We start from the raw sequence: 13,393 nt of genomic DNA, 5'->3' as shown, positions 1-13,393 counted from the left end.
TCCTCTTTCACTTTCATGAAGAGGCTCTTTAGTTCTTCTTTGCTTTCTGCCATAAGGGTGGTGTCATCTGCATATCTGAGGTTATTGATATTTCTCCCGGCAATCTTGATTCCAGCTTGTGCTTCATCTAGCCCAGCATTTCTCAGGATGTACTCTGCATATAAGTTAAATAAGCAGGGTGACAATATACAGCCTTGATGTACTCCTTTCCCTATTTGGAACCAGGCTAGGACTGTGGTTAATTGTAATCAAAGAACTGCACAGGGGACTTCCCTGGCAGTCCAGTGGTTAGTTAAGACTGCCTTCCAATGTAGGGGGTTCGGGTTGGATCCCTGGTCGGGGACCTACAATCCCACATGCCTCAGGGCCAAAAAAAAAAAAAAACCAGAAGCAATATTGCAACAAATTCAATAAAGAATTTTTTTTTTGATAGAAGGGACCTTTATTTTTTTAAAAGATAATTCATACAGCCATTGATTGATTATACAGAGCCATTTCTCAGCCCTCTTTTCTTTCCACTTAGGGACATTAAAAAAAAAAAGAAAATTAAAACATACAATGATGAGAATGATTAATGCCAAAACAAGATTTCTGGCTTATCATTTAGGGTACAAATACATACTTCATTGCTTGACATTTTATTGAACACTAAGCAAGACTAAGCATCTCTGCCTTCGTTGTACACAGCTGAAGCAGAAGACCAGGGTGGGGGAGACGGCACAATTGTCCTTGGCGGGGAAGATGTAAGCCCCTGTTGTCCTGGCTCGTTGTGGGGAGGCTAACCCATGTTCTGCCGGTTGCCATAGCCTCTAGGACGGGTGTCCTTCCAGTCATCCCACTCCCGAGCTCTGCGGACTGCCTGTTCATCATCCTCTTCCTCCTCATGCTCCTGATCGTCTTGTTGCTGAGCTGCTCTTTTGAACTCTGACGTTGTCTTGGCTATTCCCTGATCTGGTAATGCTCCAAATTTCCGATGCTGTTCATACCAGTCATTCACCGTCATAGATGCCAGACTTGGATAACCGGCTCCAAATACTTTGGCTTGGGCCATGTTCCGAGTGAGAACAAACGGTTTCATTGGAGGCCTGTCATGACGAGATGACTGAGAAGTTGATGCCTCTTTTGTGGAGTCTTTTTCTCTCAAGATCTTTATCTCCTGGTCAATGCTCTCAATCTCTTCTAAGCTGATACCAATCCACCTTCGGAGGTGAAGGAGGTAATATTCACGAACATGCTCATCATCTGCTTGACCACCTTCCACAGCAGATTTCAATGCAGACAACCTATGCTCCACCTCCTTCTTCTGCTTGTATCTCTCTATTTTAGCCTGTCTCTGAGATGCCATAGCAACAATGCTAGGATAGGCCATGGAGGAATTAGCAGTGTTATTTTCAGCTGAGTTGGTCTTGGTTTTGGGCAGCTTAAACTCTGCCACATGATAGTACTGGCACTGAGTTAAGTAGTTTAAAAAGTGTTCTCGAGCCCACTGCAAATGATCTAGACGCTTGTTGGGATTGACTTGTTTCATGGCAAACGCTCCTTGAAATGCTGGCACCATCAGGTACTTCAGGTCGGTGGACGCGATCTCCTCCAAATCTTCATTTTGGCTGAACAAGTTGAGCTGCAACAACATTTCAGCAGCCTTCTTCAGGAGATCCAGTCCCTTGAACACTTTATCTTGGATTATTCGGGAGCCGGTGGGTTCAGTTGCAATTTCCACTTCGTCCAAAAGCTGCTTGCTGGTTTCGAACAGCTCGGGGAGCCGCGGTAGCAGTAACTCTTCTTCGGCTGCTGCCATCTTAGGGAGGGAGGAACCCAGAAAAGAAGAATTTTTTAAAAGAATTGCACACAAGGCTGGAAGGCAGGGAAGGAGAAGGGGACTGGTGGGAAATGCTATCAGGGAGGAAACTATGAAGCCATATTTTCTTGGGGTAAAGATTTTAAATGAGATGGGAAGCCACTTGGGGGTTTGAAAGTGGATTGACATGATCTGAAGCTGGCTAGATAATAGACTGGAAGGCCAGGTTCTTACCGTACATCCCAATGGATAGAGAAAAATTGTGTCTTTATTAATGCTAGTTTGTAGCTGCAGTTTAACATTTCCTTCAGTTATGAAAACAGCCAACAAAACACAACGACTGTCACCAGCAGAAATCACAAATACTTTCATATCAAATCACAGTTGTAATTATCTTGAAATATCACATTAATATTTCCACTTAGAAAACTATTACTATACCTTCTAGTAACATGTGTGTGTGCTCAGTCACTTAGTCATGTCCTACTCTTTGTGACCCAATGGACTATAGCCCACCAGGCTCCTCAGTCCATGGGATTCTCCAGGCAAGAATACTGGAGTGGGTTGCCATGCCCTCCTCCAGGGTATCTTCCCGACCCAGGGATCCAACCACGTCTCCTGCATCTCCTGCCGTGCAAGTGGATTCTTTACCACTGAGCCATCAGGGAAGTCCATACCTTCTACTACATCTTATTTAATATGTTGATAAAGAAACATATATAACACAGATAGATTATTTAATATAAAATATATACTATACATATATATATACTATATGTACATGTTACTATATCATAATTTTTTAGATATTTTAATAAATGTATTTCAGAGTAACTTGTTTCCTATTTAATACAATGTGTTTTATGTATTTAAAAACATTATTCTGGAGTCCATACACTTGATCAGGCTACCAAAGAGCTCCAGGGCCCCAGCAAGGCTAGGAATGGAATTAGAGAGAAACGTTAGAAGGATTAAGTTAGAGAAGGAAAAAGTAGGTGGGTCCAAAGTAATTATTTTAATCTACCTGTCACATAGCAATCACTGAATATATATTAATTATTATTGTCATTATTAAAATGTTGATGTTTTTGTGGTCTGTTACCTGTGTGTGATGTATGCTACTTTGTGATCTGCATTTTTCACTAAAAAAATAGATTTGCAATTTCTTATCTCTGAACATTTTTAATATCATTTTAATGGTCACTTTAATTACAGAGGTGTACTGTTATTTATTCAATTAATCCTCAATTATAGGACTATGCATTCTTATCTTTCATGTTATAAAAAAATTATAAACACCAACATTAAATCTTTGCACATCCATGATGATTTCCTTATGATAGATTCTAAAATTGGAACCAAGATGCATTATTCAGTGTACTACGTGCATTCCTCAGTATACTCAGTGTACAATTCAGTCCCTTGAACCCGTGAAGAGTCCCACTTCAGCCTCCCTTCTAGTTGGGATTTCATCTATCCTCCTTGGCTCACAAATACATGAGCAGCTATTTGAGTTAACCCTCTTGGTTCAACCCAAGCCTCCGAAGTATCCACAGACATACACACACAGCCCTTGGTCTTTTGACTTTTATACAGAATTAAAGCAACAGGCAGAGAAGGCAATGGCAGCCCATTCCAGTACTCTTGCCTGGAAAATCCCATGGACGGAGGAGCCTGGTAGGGGTCGCAAAGAGTCGGACATGACTGAGCAACTTCACTTCACTCACTTCATACTTTATCACTGGAAAAGGAAATGGCACCCCACTCCGGTATTCTTGCCTGGAGAATCCCATGGACAGAGGAGTCCGGCGGGCCGTGGTCCATGGAGTCGCGGAGAGTCGACGCGGCTGAAGTGACAGAGCAGGAGCAAAGAGGCAGGAACGAAATTGCTGGAAACAGGAACTAAATTCCTACCGTCCACTGGGTGGCAGTGTTTCCCAAATGTTGGGTAGATTATCTGAGATGAAATAAGTACCTTCTGTTATTTCAAGAGAACTTTCCATGTAAACCTAATCCTATAAAGTGTTGTCCGGTGTCACATGAGCGGAAAGAAGTAGGACTGTTTCAGCAAAAACTTCCTAGGTCAGTACTGTGGTATGGTATTTCTAGAAGTTTATTTTGAGGATTGCTTTAACAAACAGCTTCTTTTTAAAAGCTTGTAATGTTAATTTTTCTCATTAAAAAAATGGAAGAATTTTTAATAGAGAAAAATCACATATATTCTTATTAATATAACCTGTTAGCATATTATATTCCTTTCTGGAATAACAACAAAAACAATTGACATAAATATGGTCAATTAATTTTGACATCTGAGCCAATAATATACAATGGGGAAAGAATACTCTGTTTCATAAATGGTGTTGGGAAAACTGGACAGCAACATGCAAAAGAATGAAACTGAGCCACAGTCTTATGCCAAATACAAAAATTAACTCAAAAAGGATTAGAGACTTGAATGTTAAGACCTGAAAGTAGAAGAGTGGTTTTGGTGATGATCTTTTGAATGTGACATAAAAAGTAGACAACAAAAGTAAAAATGAATAAATGGGACTACACCAAACTAGAAAGCTTCTGCAGAGCAAAAGGAACCATCAATAAAATGAAAAGACAACCTACTAAATACAAGAAAATATTTGCAAATCATATGTCTGATAAGGTGTTAATATCCAAAATATATGAAGAACTCATACAACTCAATGACAAAAAATAATAATAATAATCTAATTGAAAAATGGGCAGAGGATCTGAATAGACATTTTTCCAACAAAGGTAAACAAATGGCCAGCAGGTATATGAAAAATTGCTCAGCATTACCAGTCATCAGGGAAATTTAAATCAAAACTGAAATGAGACATCATCTGACACCTGTTAGAATGGCTATTATTAAAAAGCAAGTGTTGGAGAGGATGTGGAGTCAAGGAAACCCTTGTGCACTGTTGGTAGAAATGCAAATTGGTACAGCCACTATGGAAAGCAGTATGGAGGTTCCTTTAAAAATTAAAAATAGAACTACCATATGGCCCAGCATTTCATTTCTAAGTATTTACCTGAGGAAAACAGAGACACTGACTTGAAAAGATATATGCATCCCCATATTCATTGCAGCATTATTTACAATGGCTAAGATATGGAAACAACCTCAGTGCTATCAACAAATGAATGGATAAAGAAGATGTAGTATATACATATACACGCAAATTGAATATTATTCAGCTATAAAAAAAAAAGTAAATTTGCCACTTGTGATAACATGGATGGACCTTGAGGGTATTATGCTAAGGGAAATAAGTCAGAAAAATACAAGTATGGTATGATCTCAGTTATATGTGGAGTCTTAAAACAACCACAACCTCAACCAAGCTCATAGATAACAGAGAACAGATTGGTAATTGCCAGGGGTGGGGAGTGGGGAGTGGGGTAAAACAGGTAAAGGGATTCAAAAAGTACAAATTTCCAGTTGTAAAATAAATAACTAATGGGAATCTAATGTACAGCTTGGTGACCATAATTAATAACACTGTATTGACAATTTGAAAGTTGCTAAGATAGTAAATCTTAGGAGTCCTCTTTACAAGAAAAAAATTCTGTAATTATGTGTGGTGATGAGTGCTAACCAGTCTTATCACGGTAATCATTTTGCCATGTATACAAATATTGAATCATTGTAGTGTACACCTGAAACTAATGTTTTATGTCAGCTATTTATACCATAAATAAACAAAACCAAACAAATCCTGCTGAGAGAATACAGCTGTATCTTGAGCCAACAACCGGATGTGGATCTTACTATTTAGAATGGTCTAGTTCATTTACAACAACCAGAAAAAACCTTTAATCACTCATTTCTAGTTACTCTAAAGAAAGCCTTTTGCAGAACTGTTTTAACTAAAATTGTACCAGCATCTGGCGAGGAACACACACATATTCAGTACTGGCTTGGGTAAAGGTACTCCATCACTTCATACTGTGGGAAAGGATTAAAGACACCAAACTCGGTACTTGAAAGGTCACCTCTACATCACAGAAGTCCACGTGTAGCTGAACTCACTCCACCAGCTTTAAGCACGATGGCTTTTCTCTCTCTAAGATAATCTTCGGATGTAAAAGAAGTCTCAATGTTTAAAAGACTATCTCAAAAGTTAAGAATAATATTTGGATGACTTAAGTGGCTTGAATAAAGGATATGTAAAGTTTGGCTCTCTAAAAGTCATTATCTAGCTGTTACAAGTGTGTACAAATACAATAGCATTTAAACTATTGACCTTGCCTTCTGAAACAACCTTGCTAACATCGCTTATTCCATTTTTCAAAAGTAGAATCCATTGGTTTTTCTACATACACAATCATGCCATTTATGAAAAATATGCCATTATTTGCTTTTCATTTACATCAGAAATTTTAGCCTAAATTAATTTGTATTTCATGTCCAGACAGTGTAGTTTTCAGGTTGTCTGATGCAAAGAAATTTGGCAATATAAAATATTCATATTCTTTGATTCAGCAAATTCCCTCCTAGAAATCTACCAAGAAAATAAGTCCTTAAAAAAATTATATACTTGGGCCTTCCCAGGTGGTCCAGGGAAGAATCTGCCTGCCAATACAGGGGATGTGGGTTCCATTCCTAGTCAAGAAAGATTTCCACATGCCTCAGAGCAGCTAAGCCTGCACACAACTACCGAGTTCTTGCTCTAAAGCCCCACGAGCTACAACTACTGAAGCCTACATTCCACAGCAAGAAAAGCCACCTCAATGAAAAGCCCATGCACTGCAACTAGAGAGTAGCCCCCCACTCGTTGCCACTAGAGAAAGTCCTCGAGCAGCAATCAAGACCCAGGGCAGCCATAAATAAATAAATAAAGTGCTATGGAATCATAGTGTTAATATTTTTTAAAATGACACACCCAATTTATGTCTACTCAATTAGTAGATATTAAAAATGAGATTATAAGAGCTTCTGGTTTGGTGAATGCATGGAGATTTGGAGACAGTGGTGCACTCAGAGAGCACGGAAGCTTCACACTCCTTCCCCGTTCCTTGCCCTATGCATTTCTTCCATTTGGCTATTCCTGAGTTTCATCCTTTTGAAAAACTGGTAATCTCATCTCACTCTACGATGTTTAGCAGTGAATATCAATGTTACCATGGAAGCTACAGCTAAAAATAACCTTGGAGGACACCTGCTCTGACTCATTGCCATGATGATTAAAAGCTGCTGAGAGATGTTGCTGCCCAGTCATCTCTGGGAGGAAGCCCTGAGCCTCTCACAGCATGGAGGTGGAGCTGCCAAATTATTCTGAAGCTAAGCATCTCAAAGTTGAAGCAACCCTAGTGGTCATCTCCTGTGATTTTCCATTTTATTACAATATTCCTCATAGCAAGACAACCATCCTCTGTTTTAACACTCCAAGGACAGGGAGTTCTGTCTTTCTCACAAGAGCAACTCTTATCATTCAACAGCTCTAATCATTAAAATGCCTACAGTTATATGGTCTCAAAGTATACCTCTGAATAACGTGAGTCATTTTGTCTTTTAGTCTTGTACAAAGTAAGTCTATATGGTAATGCTTCCAATATTTGAATTTAGTTGTTAAAGAGTAAGTCTTTATTTTTAAAAAAAAAAAGTCTCTCCAATCTTTAAATTTTCCATTTAAGTTCTTCATTATCCTTACATAAGTTCTTATTTTTCCATGTCCATTTTAAGAAGGCAAAAACTGGAAGAATTTGATGTGGCATAATCAAGAAAAGTAGAACTAATCTGAGTACCACACTGGTATTAGAAGAGTCTAAAATAGCATTTCCTTATTTTGAGCAGCTCCATCACACTTGTGGTTCACTTAGGACTTGTATCTGCTTTTAAATTTTAAAAATGAGATTATAAAAAGTGGGGCTGTTAAGATACTTTCAGATGAGTGCATCAGTACTATGCTGTGCCAAGGTGCTTCAGTCAGTCTGACTCTTTGAGACCCTGTGGACTGTAGCCCGCCAGGCTTCTCTGTCCATGGGATTCTCCAGGCAAGAATACTAGAGTAGGTTGCCATTGCTCTCCTCCAGGGGATGCATCAGTATACCCAGCTAAATGTGGCTTAAACTTTAAATAACATATTTTTTTCACACAACTAAAAGACCAGAGGGAAGACAATTTGAGATCTACTAAGTCTTTTTTTTTTTTTTAACTAACTAGGTGATTTGCATGTTCACTAAAATTTGAGAAACATTGTAGCCTGAGATACTTCCCCTTAACTCACATTGATGTGGCTTGTTATCAGGAATGAAATTACTGATGGTTCTCAATCCTGTCCGGACATTGGAATCACCTTGGGACATCTTTGCCAACTTCAAGACCACCAAGATTTTCCTCTATGTTGTCTTCTCAAATTTTATAGTTTTACTAAAATTAGAGCTACAGTGTGACCGTGCAATCCCACTCCCGTGCATATATCTGGAAAAAAAATATGATCCAGAAGGATACATGCACCCACGTTCACTGCAGCACTGTTTACAATAGCCAAGACATGGAAGCAACCCACATGTCCATCAACAGAGGAATGGATAAAGAAGATGTGGTACACATATACAATCATGTGTATATGATAATGGCTGAATGATTATGTGTATATGATTATGGCCGAATATTATTCGGCCATTAAAAAGAATGAAATAATGCCATTTGCAGCAACATGGATAGACTTAGAGATTGTCATACCGAGTAAAATAAGTCAGACAGAGAAGGAGAAATTTGTATGATCTCTCTTCTATGTGGAATCTAAAAAAAAAAAAATGATACAAATGAGCTTACTTATAAAATAGAGACTCAGACTCAAAGGATGATCCTTGCCAGGGGGAAAGATGAGAAGAAGGGATAGTTAGAGACTTTGGGATAGACAGGTACACAATGCTATATTTAAAATGGATAACCAACAAGAACCTACTGTATAGTACAGGGAACTCTGCTCAATGTTATTTGGCAGCCTGGATGAAAGGGGAGTTAGGAGGAGAATGGATTCATGTATATGTGTGGCTGAGTCCCTTTGCTGTCAACCTGAAACCATCACAACACTGTTAATCTGCTATACCCCAATACAAAATTTTAAAAAAGATTTAAAGGAGCTAACAAAAGAAATTTTTATAGTTATAGCTTTTACATTTAGGTCTGTGATCCATTTTGAGTTAAAAACTATGCAAAATTCAAGGATTTATGCTTTGAGTTTTTTGTGTTGTTGTTCTTTTTATTTCATTTTTTTAACCCATACTTATCTAACTACAACTCCAAAATCACAAACTATAAAAGAAAAAAAATCCATAATTGTACTTAATCAAAATTAAAATCTTTTGCCTCTCAAGAGACACTGTTAAGAAAATGAAAAAGCAAAAGTCACTAATTGGAAAACAAAAATGTTGAGAAAGAAATCAGACAAATCAGAAAGGAGGGGTATTGTAATTTTGCAAGGCAATTGTTCAATGATATGAAAAAAGGACAGGAGGATACTCTAGATTAAAGAAACTTAAAAGACACAATAAATCAAATGATTTGAGTAAATCAATCATAAAAGACACACTGGGAACATCTGGGAAAATTTAAATATAGACTGGGTATTAATCAGTTTTTCTTCAGGTTAAGTTTTTTTGCCCAACAAATTGCAGACCATTACACTTGTAAAATAAAACAAAATTTAATTACTAGAAAAATGATGTGAAAGAAAGATGTACAACAAATGCCTATAGTTTTTATTATTATTAGAGTCAATAGACATAAAATTATCTTATGAAATTGTTATGCTTATTGTCAATTTCTTTACTTGTTTCTTCACAGACAGGTAGTAGTTTATGGACCAGCATAGTGACCCACACATCACATTTTGTGCAGGACTTTATTGGATGATATTAAGGAATTACTACTAATTATTTCTCTGACTTCCAGAAATGCCCATGGCCACTGACCCAACATCCAGCATGAGGGGAAGTTTGATGAAAAAGACAAAGGTCTCAACCAATTGTGTTTTAAAACTCATTCAGATTTTTACAAAAGTATAAGACTACAGGCTTCCCTGATGGCTCAGCAGGTAAATAATCCACCTGCAATGCAAGAGACACTAGAGACACTAGTTCGTTCCCTGGCTCAGGAAGATCCCCTGGAGAAGGAAATAGCAACCCACTCCAGTATTCTTGCCTGGGAAATCCCCATGGACAGAGGAGTCTAGAGGACTACAGTCCACAGGGTCGAAAAGAGTTGGACACAACTGAGACTCAACACAACGTGTGAACAAAAGCTAAAGGTGTTCCCCCGAGAAGTCTGTACACATCTAGCCATGCTTCACTGGCTTCACACCCAATCTGTCCTTAAGTGTAACTAACAATGGTTTGACTGGAAGTAGGACAAAATAGCTACTTGTTTATGTTTTGCCATTGACCCTACTGAGAGAATCTATGTGCCTCTTCTTCCTCCAGGTCACCCGAATGACAAGAAACAGCAGAAATGGGGAATTTCCTAGTGGTCCAGTGGTTAGGACGCTGTGCTTTCACTCCCAGGGCCCGGGTTCAATCCCTGATCAGGGAACTAAGTTTCCCCAAGCCACAGGACATGGCCAAAAATAAAAGAAAGACCAGAAATGAGACAGAAATCTTTGGGTGGATAGCACAGGGGGAGCAACTGGACTATGGAGCCCTAAATCAGTACCAGAAGAAATTAACAAGTTTCTTTTTTCTTGCTGTTGTCTGCTGACTCCTACTGAAATTTTAAGAATACAGTGCTTCTAACTTTTAACATGTGGTTAACATTTTGTGATCCCAATGTAGGGATCATAATATGATAAAGGACATTTCCTGGTATGTGAATTTATGTGCATGGAAGTTTTACATAGTTACATACTTTTTATTTTTGATGATTTTTTTCTTCTTTTAGTTGGAGGCTAATTACTTTACAACATTTCAGTGGGTTTTGTCATACATTGATATGAATCAGCCATAGATTTACACGTATTCCCCATCCCGATCCCCCCTCCCACCTCCCTCTCCACCCGATTCCTCTGGGTCTTCCCAGTGCACCAGGCCCGAGCACTTGTCTCATGCATCCCACCTGGGCTGGTGATCTGTTTCACCTTAGATAGTATACATGCTGTTCTTTTGAAACATCCCACCCTCACCTTCTCCCACAGAGTTCAAAAGTCTGTTCTGTACTTCTGTGTCTCTTTTTCTGTTTTGCATATAGGGTTATCGTTACCATCTTTCTAAATTCCATATATATGTGTTAGTATGCTGTAATGTTCTTTATCTTTCTGGCTTACTTCACTCTGTATAAGGGGCTCCAGTTTCATCCATCTCATTAGGACTGATTCAAATGAATTCTTTTTAACGGCTGAGTAATATTCCATGGTGTATATGTACCACAGCTTCCTTATCCATTCATCTGCTGATGGGCATCTAGGTTGCTTCCATGTCCTGGCTATTATAAACAGTGCTGCGATGAACATTGGGGTGCACGTGTCTCTTTCAGATCTGGTTTCCTCAGTGTGTATGCCCAGAAGTGGGATTGCTGGGTCATATGGCAGTTCTATTCCAGTTTTTTAAGAAATCTCCACACTGTTCTCCATAGTGGCTGTACTAGTTTGCATTCCCACCAACAGTGTAAGAGGGTTCCCTTTTCTCCACACCCTCTCCAGCATTTATTGCTTGTAGACTTTTGGATAGCAGCCATCCTGACTGGCGTGTAATGGTACCTCACTGTGGTTTTGATTTGCATTTCTCTGATAATGAGCGATGTTGGGCATCTTTTCATGTGTTTGGTAGCCATCTGTATGTCTTCTCTGGAGAAATGTCTGTTTAGTTCTTTGACCATTTTTTTATTGGGTCGTTTATTTTTCTGGAATTGAGCTACAGGTGTTGCTTGTATATTTTTGAGATTAATCCTTTGTCTGTTTCTTCATTTGCTATTATTTCCTCCCAATCTGAGGGCTGTCTTTTCACCTTACTTACAGTTTCCTTTGTAGTGCAAAAGCTTTTAAGTTTCATTAGGTCCCATTTGTTTAGTTTTGCTTTTATATCCAATATTCTGGGAGGTGGGTCATAGAGGATCTTGCTGTGATTTATGTCAGAGAGTGTTTTGCCTATGTTCTCCTCTAGGAGTTTTATAGTTTCTGGTCTTACATTTAGATCTTTAATCCATTTTGAGTTTATTTTTGTGTATGGTGTTAGAAAGTGTTCTAGTTTCATTCTTTTGCAAGTGGTTGACCAGTTTTCCCAGCACCACTTGTTGAAGAGGTTGTCTTTTTTCCATTGTATATCCTTGCCTCCTTTGTCAAAGATAAGGTGTCCATAGGTTCGTGGATTTATCTCTGGGCTTTCTATTCTGTTCCATTGATCTATATGTCTGTCTTTGTGCCAGTACCATACTGTCTTGATGACTGTGGCTTTGTAGTAGAGTCTGAAGTCAGGCAGGTTGATTCCTCCAGTTCCATTCTTCTTCTCAAGATTACTTTGGCTATTCGAGGTTTTTTGTATTTCCATACAAATTGTGAAATTCTTTGGTCTAGTTCTGTGAAAAATACCGTTGGTAGCTTGATAGCGATTGCATTGAATCTATAGATTGCTTTGGGTAGAATAGCCATTTGACAATATTGATTCTTCCAATCCATGAACACGGTATGTTTCTCCATCTGTTTGTGTCCTCTTTGATTTCTTTCATCAGTGTTTTATAGTTTTCTATGTATAGGTCTTTTGTTTCTTTAGGTAGATATACTCCTAAGTATTTTATTCTTTTGTTGCAATGGTGAATGGTATGTTTCTCTAATTTCTCTTTTCTGTTTTTTCATTGTTAGTTTTATTAAAAACGGAGATGCAAGACCGATTTCTACTGTGTGTAATTTATAGTCCTGCAACTTTACTATATTTTCATTGCATTAGCTCTAGTAATTTTCTGAAGAGTCTTTAGGGTTTTCTATGTAGAAGGATCATGTCATCTCGCAAACAGTGGAGAGTTTCACTTTCTTGTCTTTTCCTATCTGATTCCTTTTACTTTCTTTTTTGCTCTGATTGCTGTGGCAAAATTGTCCAAGCACTTGTTTGAACAGTAGTGGTGAAGTGGGCACCCTTGTCTTGTCCTGATTCAGGGGGAAAGAATGCTTTCAATTTTTCCACCATGAGGGGTGATGCTTGCTTGGTTGTCATATATAGCTTTTATTATGTTGAGGTATGTTTCGCTTCTATTCCTGCTTTGTTGCGAGAGTTTAATCATAAAGAGTGTTGAATCATTTATGACATATCAAATAGATACATAACACACTACATGCACTATCGGTCATAGTGTTTCATCCTTTAATTTGTTAATGTGGTGTATTACATTGATTGATTTACGGATATTAAAGAATCCTTGCATTCCTGGATAAAGCCCACTTGGTCATGGTGTATGATTTTTTTAATATGTTGTTGGATTCTGTTTGCTAGAATTTTGTTAAGGATTTTTGCATCTATATTCATCAGTGATATTGGGCTGTAGTTTTCTTTTTCTTTTTTTTTTTTTTGTGGCATCTTTGTCTGGTTTTGGAATTAGGGTGATGGTGGCCTCATATGAATGAGTTGAAGCTTACCTTATGCTGCAAA

The 13,393-nt window shown here is 38.2% G+C and overlaps 1 protein-coding gene across 1 annotated transcript; it reads right to left on the bottom strand.

Annotated features, from left to right (window-relative positions):
* Positions 1-441: 441 nt before the first annotated feature.
* LOC122443603 (immunoglobulin-binding protein 1-like) lies at positions 442-1,798 on the bottom strand. The gene has a single exon (XM_043471986.1). The coding sequence runs from the start codon at positions 1,796-1,798 to the stop codon at positions 779-781; it is 1,020 nt and encodes a 339-aa protein (XP_043327921.1). The 3' UTR covers positions 442-778.
* Between the last annotated feature and the right edge of the window lie 11,595 nt (positions 1,799-13,393).

The sequence above is a fragment of the Cervus canadensis genome, chromosome 6 (assembly GCF_019320065.1).
Source record: "Cervus canadensis isolate Bull #8, Minnesota chromosome 6, ASM1932006v1, whole genome shotgun sequence".
Classification (NCBI taxonomy): domain Eukaryota; kingdom Metazoa; phylum Chordata; class Mammalia; order Artiodactyla; family Cervidae; genus Cervus; species Cervus canadensis.
This window is presented reverse-complemented; position numbering and strand designations above follow the sequence as displayed.